Source organism: Odontesthes bonariensis, chromosome 7 (genome assembly GCF_027942865.1).
Source record: "Odontesthes bonariensis isolate fOdoBon6 chromosome 7, fOdoBon6.hap1, whole genome shotgun sequence".
NCBI classification, from domain to species: Eukaryota; Metazoa; Chordata; class Actinopteri; order Atheriniformes; family Atherinopsidae; genus Odontesthes; species Odontesthes bonariensis.
Window position 1 is genome coordinate 4877598 of NC_134512.1, and position 10807 is coordinate 4888404.

The following is a 10807-nucleotide window of genomic DNA, read 5'->3' on the forward strand; positions in this document are numbered from 1 at the left end:
AGATTGGCGATCTTCACTTTTTCTGTGCACATATGTCATCACTTGGTGCTAATGATAGGCTATCACGAGTAGGCTAATTTGAATTCTTATTGGATACCAGTTTTGCATTATATGGTCCACAGAATGATCAAATAGGGTTTAAAACGTGTAGATAATTATAAATCAGGAGGCCATATTAAAAAAGAATTATAGACCACGAGAATGTAGACCTTCACAGTGTGAAGGAGCGTCACTGATAAGACAAAAAAGAAGCAAGAGCTCACATGCCAGAAGCAGCAGTAAAGTGGTCTTCTTACAAAAGTCTTAATAAATATAACTTATTATTAATATTGTCAATATCAGCATCATTATAGATATTATTAGTGGCAGTAGTAGAAGTGGTGGAATGGGTAATAGTAACAGTTGTGGTGTCGTTAGTATAGAAAAAAATAATCAAATAATATAAATAATTGGCCCTCTGCAGAACCAGTTATACGTTGATATAAAAATAAAGGTTTTATTCGTTATCATGAACCATTAATGATGGATTATTAAAACCCAAAGCGAAGCAAAACCTTAATACAACTGCATAACATGAAATCACCTGTAACTGCAAAGGCTGCAAAATATGTGTGTGTGTGTGTGTGTGTGTGAAGCGACCTGGCGAAATATCAGGCTCTTATAGCAGGTGTGTATCCTGCTTTTAACAGTAGATTTGAAAAAACGGATGCTGTCGACGCGGTAGAAAGAGTTCAATTTTATGGAAATAGAATAGATATTGAGTGGTTAAGACTGCCTGCTGATACCTGAAAACCTGAAGGGAAAGCCACATAAGTTAAAAAAATAAATGAAAAAAATTAACATGATTTTAAAAAGAAAATTTGTGGGATTTTTTTCTGGGAAACTAGTCGTTTTAAACTCTCTTTGTCCTTAACACTCCCGCGCGAGTAACAACATCAACAAATACCTTCCGGACATTTGAACTGAAACTGTGTGACTGATGTCATTTTATTTTCATTTCTGGGCTGTCGGCGTTCACTTTTTTTTATGTTGGAGGGCAAATTCAACTCCCCCGCTTCTTTCTTTCTTTCTTTCTTTCTTTCTTTCTTTCTTTCTTTCTTTCTTTCTTTCTTTCTTTCTTTCTTTCTATCGGTGAAGGTTGAGCTGTCGGTTTGTGCACAGCTGATTTGACCCATTTTCCTTGGGAGCATCTGAGCCTGCACGCGGCTGCACCCACTTTGCATCTTTGTCTTGTGTTTGAAATGAGAGAAAAGGTGGTCGTTTCAAAGTTTATTACTCACAGATTACCGACATGAACTTCAAGTCAGTTTTTCTGCCGAATGTCTGGATCCGTTTTGTGGCCTTATATTCGTGCACGTGACAGCTCTCCGTTATCTGTACTCTGCGCGTGAATGAGTTGCACTCTGTGAAGCAAAGACGCATCCAAAATCTGCTCTAAAACTGTGAAAGCCCCTGAAGTTGCCTCCGCGGCATGTTGCGTCTGGCGTATTGAGATTAAAAACGATGTCACGCAAAGCCACAAGGGGACCTGGTATTCACCAAGTTTCTCCCAGTTGAACAGGAGTCCTGCAAGAAAGGACAACCTCCTCCTCTCCTCCTCCTTCTTTACCTCCATCAGCGACAAGAGCAGAATTGACGGATGAGGACTGAGCAAATGATCTCCTTGTCCGCTCGCCTTCCTGCGCGGTAACGATCAGGAAGGTCTCTGACTCTCCACACGCACTGATCAGGCTAATAGGACGGCACTGATTGCCGTCAATAAGTGGGGAAACAGAGTTACTGATCTGCTGGAGGGTTCCGCGGCAGATGGTGCCCTTTCGTGCGGGCCGGTGAGAAGCAGCGCGGACTCCCGCTTTATCTCAGAAGTTTACAGTTGTTGTTGTTGTTGTTGTTGTCTAAGCGTGGTTGATGCGCAGATAATGGACGGTTATCTCTGCCGCCCAGCGGGGATCCTCGGCTCCCCCCCGGCTTCCAGGAGCCAGCCCGCGGATTCAGACATGCTCACCTCCGGCAGCGGCAGCAAACCCCTCGCTTTCTCCATCGACCGGATTATGGCCAGAACACCCGAGCCCAAGTCGATACCGCTCCCCACTTGGTTCCAGTCCGCTCCCTTGGGGAAATCCGATGTCTGTCCATCCTCGCTACATTGCATGATCCCACTGGTACCGATTGGGTTTGAGTCGGGCCACCGGCTCAGTATTACCGGACTCGACCCGGGCCACTTGGACGCTTCTTCTCTACCGGCTCCTGCAGACTTTTTCGGCTTTGGATTGAACTATACGAACCAGCTGGAGGACTCCACTGTGAGCCAAACCGCAGGCCAATACAAACTCTTCAGACCTCGCGTGGTGAACCAGTCCTCCCTCCACACTATGGGTACCGTGTGCTACCTAAACTGCAGCGGGGAAAGTGGCGCCTGTCCCCCGCCGGCCGGCCTGGTCAACCTGCACCCTATGGCCTCTTACTTGCTCAGCGCCCGACACAAAGCCCTCATGTCGGAGAAGAGCAAGTCTGGGCTGCAACAGACCGGGGAGAGGTATTCAGTGTCTGGTGTGCAGGCCTTCAAAGAACTGTCTCAAAGCCATATCCAGCACTACATGAAGGAGAGGGATCAAATACTCACGGACAAGATCTTTAAAGGTTCAGCAGCGGCGGCCGCGGCGGCTGCCCGGCTGAGCGGCACCTGTCCCAGCAGCAAGCCCAAAGTTTTCACCTGTGAGGTCTGCGGCAAGGTGAGTGCCTTCGAGGTTTAGTTATTCCAATCGCAGGGTGGAATTGAGCCAAATCACACCAGAGAATGCCCAGAACTGCAAATCAAACGATCAGATAAAAGGCTTTGATTGTTAAAAAAAAAATCCTAGCTCTGTCTCATAGGCTAAATAATGAAAAAAAAAAAATATATCAAACTGCAAGTACTCCGACTGCCTTTACTGGATCACAGGCCTTTGTCCACAGCATAATAATTTAAATGCGTACAGGAAGCATGGCCACCCATTTGCCTAATTATTGATATGCACTGAATTTAATACATGGTTATATTACAAACGTTTTGTCTTGTACATGTCTAGATGTAGGCCTACTTGAAGGGTTTGCATTTCTCTTGGGATATGCTTCTGCGCTTTCACCACTCCGACTCTGGATTTATTTGCTGTTCTATTGAAAAGGTGTGTCGGCCTTTTATTTTCTGTGAAAATGACGCAGGGCTCGAGCAACTGTTTTGGGGAAACATGTCAATTTATTTGGCAGTCTAAAGGAGTAGACTTTTATCATTTCGATTTCTCAGAATAAATTATTAAAAGTGGGACCTGCCGCTTGTTTAGGAATTTGTGGTAATGTCGCCGCCTTTCGTTGTTTTAATTTCGTTGTAAATGATTCCGTTTAGGCTATTCGGCCGATTAACTGATCCCAGAAGATTACTCCGCTTTTAACCGAACGCAACGTGATGATAAAAGAGATTCTTCTTTTCAATTATTATTATTATTATTATTATTATTATTGTTATTGCTGTTTCCCCCCTTCTCAGGTGTTTAATGCGCACTACAATCTGACCCGCCACATGCCCGTGCACACCGGTGCGCGGCCCTTCGTGTGTAAAGTCTGCGGGAAAGGCTTCCGACAGGCGAGCACGCTGTGCCGACACAAAATCATCCACACTCAGGTAAGACGAACTAATCGTTATTTTATCAAAGATTATTCACTCCATACTGTCGCCCAGGCGCAGCTTCTTCGGACCCGACTTTTTGCCTACCGGCGTTTTATTTGTTGTCTTTTCATGAACGTGTGTTCTCTGTTGGCTGGTTTAAGCTTCCACTAGAATTACCAGTCAATGTTTAGATTCCAGAAAACTGTTGACAATTTTAATGCTGAATCCCGGCCACTATGATCACTACTCTCCTAAACAATTAGTTAAATTTTGTGTTATTTGTTGATCTATTTTTTTTTCTCAACAAATAACCTACAGTGGCCGATTTTAGAAGGCGACATTTAAAAGTAAACCACGTTGTGAGATAGCAGTCTAATTCTATGTTGGGTCATCTATTTGAAAATGTTTTCATTATATATCCACGAAGCAGGGTTGTCGTACAAAGTAGCTACATGTTTTTTTTTTAAATGCATTAGATTTAAACTTCCTTATAATAGGAAGGACAAGGATTTCACATTGAGTTTACTTTTTCTGTATTTTGATAACTGCCGTTGAACACATAATAATAATAATAATAATAATAATAATAATAATAATAATAATACATTTAATTTTTTTAAAAAGCGCCTTTCCTAGTATGTTTTCTAATGAGTATTAAACTATTTGTGAGTCTGCAGCCACACACTAAACGCTGCAGCTTAGCCTGTCTGTAGGGATAGAGCTTCTCCTGGGTTTTCACTGTGACACAACCCGTTCCGAAAAGCATTCTCCCAGGAAAACGTCTCCGCTGGAAATGTCAATAAAGTCCTTTAGAAATGGAAGCTAAAAAAAATCTATTCATTAAAAAAAAAAAAATCCCAACTTTATTCTTAAATCATTGCTTTTTCTCTATATTCTCCTGGATCCCAATGATATCCCTTTGACTGCAATATGTTTTGGATTTTCCACCATGATTTTTGAATATTTTGATTACTTCACACAGGAAAAACCTCACAAGTGTAACCAGTGCGGGAAAGCGTTCAACCGCAGCTCTACCCTCAACACGCACACACGCATCCACGCAGGATACAAACCATTTGTGTGTGAGTTTTGTGGGAAAGGATTCCATCAGAAAGGTGAGGCAGTACATATAAAATGTTGTTAATCTTGTCAGTCTTCATTTCTTACTTTTGAACAGTCTGGAGCTTAGTTACTCAATATTCAAACTTAAACACTGACAATAATAATAATACATCAGTTTTTATTCACATAAAGTTATGGTGTAAGATAAAGAAATATATGAAATATATTTATTTTTTACTTTCCAACTTTTGTTCCCTGAAGGCTGCAGGTTGACAGATTTGATTGTCATAGCTGTGCTGCTGTGATTTAAGCTTAAGATCATGTTTATTATTATTAAGCACATTGAGTTGCCTGTGGTATGAAATGCGCTATATAAATAAAGATTGATTGATTGATTGATTGATTGATTGATTGATTGATTGATTGATTGATTGATTGATATTAAAAGGACTGTGCCTATGCGTGCCTAAGCAAAACCAGGACCTGTGTTGGTGGGAGTTTGTTGACAAAAGACTTATCAAACTAACAGTTTGAGTTGTTGCCAGGCAGTTATCATGCTCCTTTGATACAGAAACTATTGATTTTGTGATGCACATAAAATCCATGTTTGAATTAAATATTTTGTTTTGGGTCTTTCTCAGTGAGATCTCATAGCATTTTTGCCATTCAGACAACAGACTTGTGAGGTGCAATGAAATGATTTGTGTCATTACACCGTGGATGTCTTTATTTCTCATCATGCTCTAATTCTATGCAGGAAACTACAAGAACCACAAGCTGACACATAGCGGGGAGAAGCAGTTCAAGTGTTCCATCTGCAGCAAGGCATTCCACCAGGTGTACAACCTCACCTTCCATATGCACACGCACAACGACAAGAAGCCTTTCACCTGTCCCACCTGCGGCAAGGGCTTCTGCAGGAACTTTGACCTGAAGAAACATGTCAGAAAGCTGCATGACCCGACTGGGGCATAGTCCTCCTTAATGCCCTGAGAGACCTGGCTCTATTTCTTTCCAATTCACCAAAAATATCCTCTGAGAACCTTCTCCAAATCTTTATCACATTAAACTAAACCTGGCGGCTTGTGGTGTCAGGGAGAAGATTTATTTTGTTTGATTTTGTGCACTTTTTTTGCGCAGATAAGTAGACTACTCATATCGTTATTATTTAGCACTGTAAAATAACTAACCTTTAAATAGTAATTTATATTGTGTTTTCATTCCTTAGAGTTTTACTCTTTAATCATTCATATGTCCGTCAAACTGATTTTGGCTAAATATTTTAATAAGGTGAATAATTTCCTCAAAAATATTGCCTAATGCCCAGAATGATTATTGTTGCCTCTTTTGTACCTACTAATTACATCATTCATTTCCTTTAATAACTAAATCAGTATATTTTTCTCTTGCACAGTTATAAAGCTTAACGCTTTGTGTTGACTCATTTATGGTAAAGTGTGCACAATCATTTATTCACAAATACATTGTTTCCTCAGTGTTGTCCTTTTGAAAAGCTGAGTTAGTTTCCCTGAATCACCCTAAAATCCCTTCCGCACGAGACTTCATAATATCATGATTATCATCAAAGTTTAGAAAGTGAAACCAGTCCGTGCAGCACCCCTGATGTTATTTAATTTAATTTAAATAAATTTCACCTAATGCTCCAACCCAGAAGAAAAAGTTTAATCATTGACCCTAAAACGAAATGCAAAAAACCTCAGGGCATTTCTTAACCCTTGTGTTTCCCGTAGAGGCCCCCCACGCCAAAAATGGTGTTACCTTGAACTCTAGCCCCGACCCTTACCTGGACTCTCATCCTGACCGGATAAGTCTGTCTCTTGCAGCTCACTGTGGATTTAGTACACATGACACATGGGGATAACCTGAACTTTACTGCCCTCTAATTATAAGTCAGTTATTCTATTATAATAATGGCTAATTATTAAACCATTAGTCAACAGCAATTTCTAGTCATCATTATAATTCAGTTAGATCTCAGGATGTGAGAAGGATTATTTCTAAAATCAGAGGTTTGGCAGTAATGACACAGCACACATCAACTTATGTTAAGTTAGATTTTATTGTAAACAAAAACAAATTTGTGCCAACATCTCAAAGGATAAACCTTGTGATATATTTTTTTTCTTAATGTCAACAAAATCCATATAAATAAACTCACTTGATAAGCTCCAAATGTGTTTTTACTTGAAAGTGAAAATTGTCCCACAGAGCTGTATCTTTTCTCCCTGACTGGGTAATTATTTGATGAAAGAAACAATGCCAAGTTGTGTTATTATTGAGTTATTGAGTTTTTTAATTATGCCACTTGAACTATGGGCTTGGAGCTGTTAGGGTAAGGAAAGCATTCATTTTGATATTGTCATGGCATTTGCTGACAACAAAAACAATACATAAAATTAAACAATTATACATCAATGAGTTTTGTACTTTAAATTATCGTGTTCATTGGAGGGATTTCTGCACATGCACTGGATTCCTTAAATACTCCACTCATGTTCTGGAGTAATGGCATGTGTGAACGAGTCATTCAGATCAGACTTCTTGAGAATATTTTGCAAACACCCTTCTTGTAAAATCGCCAGAAAATCAACAGTGAGACAATGTACCAACGTAGCAGCAAAGAGTGGGTGTAAATGCTGTTGAGAGTTGCTCCTTTATTCGCCTTTGTTCTGACCTGCATTTGGCTTTCCACTAGCTCCTCGCTGTTGTGGATACAGTCAGATACATGTAGTAATCATATCAAAACAAGGAGCCTATTCTCAACATGTAATGGAAACTACGATTTCCAAAGCATCATTTCTGCATCATATCCTATCCACCCCCCACCCCCCACCCCATCTCCACACACACACACACACACACGCACATGCACACACACATAATCTTGCACTGTGAGGCAGATGTGTGACCATCAACTGTGGAATAAGTGCAGACAAAATTATCCACAAATTCTCTGAAAATATCCAGCGTTCATGTGTAAAAACAGTTTATGATGGGTTCCATCAAACTGTTTATTGTTAGAAGGAAAGAAAAGAATAATTTTGAACTCGTCTTGAATTTAAATCTGTAAACCTTCAAAGCATGAAAGTTCAGTTACTTTTATTTTCCACCTTGGCTATCAACTATTCTGTATAACACACGGTTGTTTGTGCTGTTTGTATTGTTTGTTTGAACTTGGGAACATCACTGAGAGTTGCTCCTATCATATTGGACAAACGTAAGACTTCTTTTGACCAAAAGTATTTAAATCTCCAAGGGCATATGTCTTGGAGCTTGTCATGGATGTAAAGGTTTCCTCAGTACTTTATCTGTGATTAATGTGCGTGTGTGTGTGTTTTTTCTGCGTGCGTGCGTGTGTGTGTGTGTATGAGTCTGTGGGATAAATGGAAGTGGCTGATCCATAGGTCATTTTTATATACATAGTTACAAATAGATGCCAGCCAAAAGTCAAAATAACCTTGCCATTTCTTTAAACTGTTTGAAAACTTGTCAAATAGGCCATCACAGTGTAGCCTGCATACTTGGCCATCGGGACTGTCCTTGAAAGATCTCTTGGGGTTGTTTAAAAAAAGGAAATAACTACTTGCTCCAAGCTAAATACTTCTGTGTCCCTCAAATGAGACTCAATGTTAATTGGTTAAAGCCTGCACTAGTGCCGTTTGTGAAAAAAGAAATCTATTGAAAGTAAGACCGAGAGCAGCAGCTACTACTAAAATTTTCTTACTGGGTGCGTACCATTCCACTAAACATTTGGGTCCTCTTTACAGTTGCAGTTCTTTTGGTCACATAAAGCAATAGTTACAGTCATGTCTTACATTGACTAGGTACACTCAAATTGAATTCATGGTCAAACTGTAAAAAAAATTGGTACAAAACCTCATTGCAGAGGGAATTCTCCTCTGCAAAGAGAAAGCATGAGGAAACCAAGTAAGGGCACGTTCCTGTAAATGATTGTGCCACCTTGTGTTTGTCATGAGTTCTTGCATTTGGAAGGCAACATCTTTCAAGCATAGTCTTGACAACAATTTTTCTTAAATGGCTGTAAAATACCAGGGAAATGTTAGCACTCTCTATGAAATGAAATGAACTGAATAACACTTTATCAATCCCCCAAAGGGGAAAATAAAGTTATATTTCATTTGTCATTAAAAAAAGGAAATCTGTAGATTTATTGCTGTGGGTATTTTCTGTTTCTTTAAGCCACTGACTTATAAAATTTGGATTTTAGAGCAGAGGTACAGTCTAAAAACGTTTTAAGCAGCCACAAGTTGAAACTTAATGGGCCGCTTTTCAGTCACAGTTCCTAACATGTTTGTCTTCTGACAAAAACAATGGGATGACATGTTAATGTGAGCATATTTATTGGAAATTCAGTTGTATATTTTGAAACCAGAAGTCTAGTTAAGCATATGCATGCAGGACTGATTTGATAGGCTTTTTATGCCTTTAATGATAGGACAATTGGAGAGAGACAGGAAGCAGGGGCAGAGAGATGGGGAAGACATGCAGCAAAGGGCCACTCGGAGTGGGACTCGAACCAGGGCCAGCTGCCGCGAGGACTGTAGCCTCTGTACATGGGGCGGCTGCTTAACCCACTTCGCCACCGACCGCCCCAACCATTAAGATTTTTAATCTAATTAATCACAGGATTTCCCTAATTAATCACGATTAATTGCATTTGTACGCAAAATCCAAAAATTAATTCAAAAGTAGTGTATAGCTTTTAGCATTTAGTTTTATTTTAAATGTGCTGCCATATGAATGAAAGTGCCATAACATTTGTTGTGCAAACACACTTTTAACATCAGCATTTTTATGTAGTTTTTATGTAGAAGCCTCGATGATAAGACAATTCAACTTGGCTGTAAATGCAGGAGGTTTTTTTAAAAATTTATTTTGAAATACATGCTTTTATGTTGAAACAAGTAAAACAGGAAGTAGCACTGGTTAGCTCCGTGAGCTTCACACAGAGACCGAGGAGCACCTGTATTGGTGATGTCCAACTTTAAAATGAAAATGGCAGAGTAAAAGTTCCGTACCCTTCTCCATGTTTGGTGGTTCTGCAGCAGAAAGCAACAGACTTTTACAATAATAAAACCTGCGTTAATGCGTGATAAAATATTTATCGGCGTTAAATAATTAACAAGTTAACGCGATATTAACGAGTTAACTCGCCCAGCCCTAATTTACATAAATCTTAAAAGTCCAATTTTGGTTGGACTAACACAATTATCTTTTGTGTGTGTGTGTGTGTGTGTGTGTGTGTGTGTGTGCGCGCGCGTGTGTGTTATGTTTACTGATGCATCCCACAAGTGCAGAGCCATCTGAGAGTTTCTGAATGTGTCAGGACTCCCAAATTGTAGTGGAAGTCTGAGGTGCATAGAGAGAAATGAAACAGAGAGAGAGGTAGTACAGTTCCCTGTATTGCTCCTGTGTTGCTGACCCTTATTTCAGACTTTCAACCCTTCTCTCCTACAAACCGTAGCCTGTTTATCAGATAGTCAATAATCAAAGAAAATGTGAAAGAATCCAAATCCATTTTCTGGAGCCTCTCACGTAAAAGTGCTGAATTGTATAAAATGAAAAATCTCTGAATAAATTAAAAGATATAATCCACACAGTGCTCTTTGTACAGATGAGAGAGGGCTTGTTGAGGTACGTAGATAATGAAAATTTTCAACCCCTAATACGCAGCTATAGTGGGTCTTAATAGATGTTCCCTTTTTTATTGGGATAGCCTATACCAGTCTCTCCATTACTTTCATGAGCTGAAAAATAAATGAATTAGATTAAATTAAGTGGAAAAAATAATATTTATCCCAAAGAGAATTTATATTGTTGCAATATTTTTCTCTCCTCTCAACATTTATAATAAGCTGTCGTAATGAAGGAATTGCTGCTGGCAGGAATGACGTCCAGTATCGCTCTGTGTTAGGGGAGCTGAAGAAGCCTCTCAAGGAATACACCACATTGTTTCAACACTATTATGTTGGGAGGAGGGGTCACGTGACCAAGATGGCAGCTCGGTAGAGAAGCTCCAAAACCGTGGACTACTTTTCTTCTAAAATACCCTTACAAACT

The 10807-nt window shown here is 39.7% G+C and overlaps 1 protein-coding gene across 1 annotated transcript; it reads left to right on the forward strand.

Moving 5' to 3' along the window:
- The first annotated feature begins 1587 nt into the window (after positions 1-1587).
- Positions 1588-8786, forward strand: fezf1 (FEZ family zinc finger 1). Its single transcript, XM_075470885.1, has 4 exons — positions 1588-2732; positions 3524-3658; positions 4626-4758; positions 5463-8786. The coding sequence occupies exons 1-4, from the start codon at positions 1920-1922 to the stop codon at positions 5678-5680; spliced, it is 1299 nt and encodes a 432-aa protein (XP_075327000.1). The 5' UTR covers positions 1588-1919; the 3' UTR covers positions 5681-8786.
- The last annotated feature ends 2021 nt before the right edge of the window (positions 8787-10807 follow it).

Bases quoted from the DNA above. Each gene is read 5' to 3' on its own strand.
- fezf1 (XM_075470885.1), top strand. From the start codon at position 1,920: ATGGACGGTTATCTCTGCCGCCCAGCGGGGATCCTCGGCTCCCCCCCG. The intron at 3,659-4,625 runs GTAAGACGAACT...TACTTCACACAG, and splicing joins ACAAAATCATCCACACTCAG to GAAAAACCTCACAAGTGTAA. The intron at 4,759-5,462 runs GTGAGGCAGTAC...AATTCTATGCAG, and splicing joins GAAAGGATTCCATCAGAAAG to GAAACTACAAGAACCACAAG.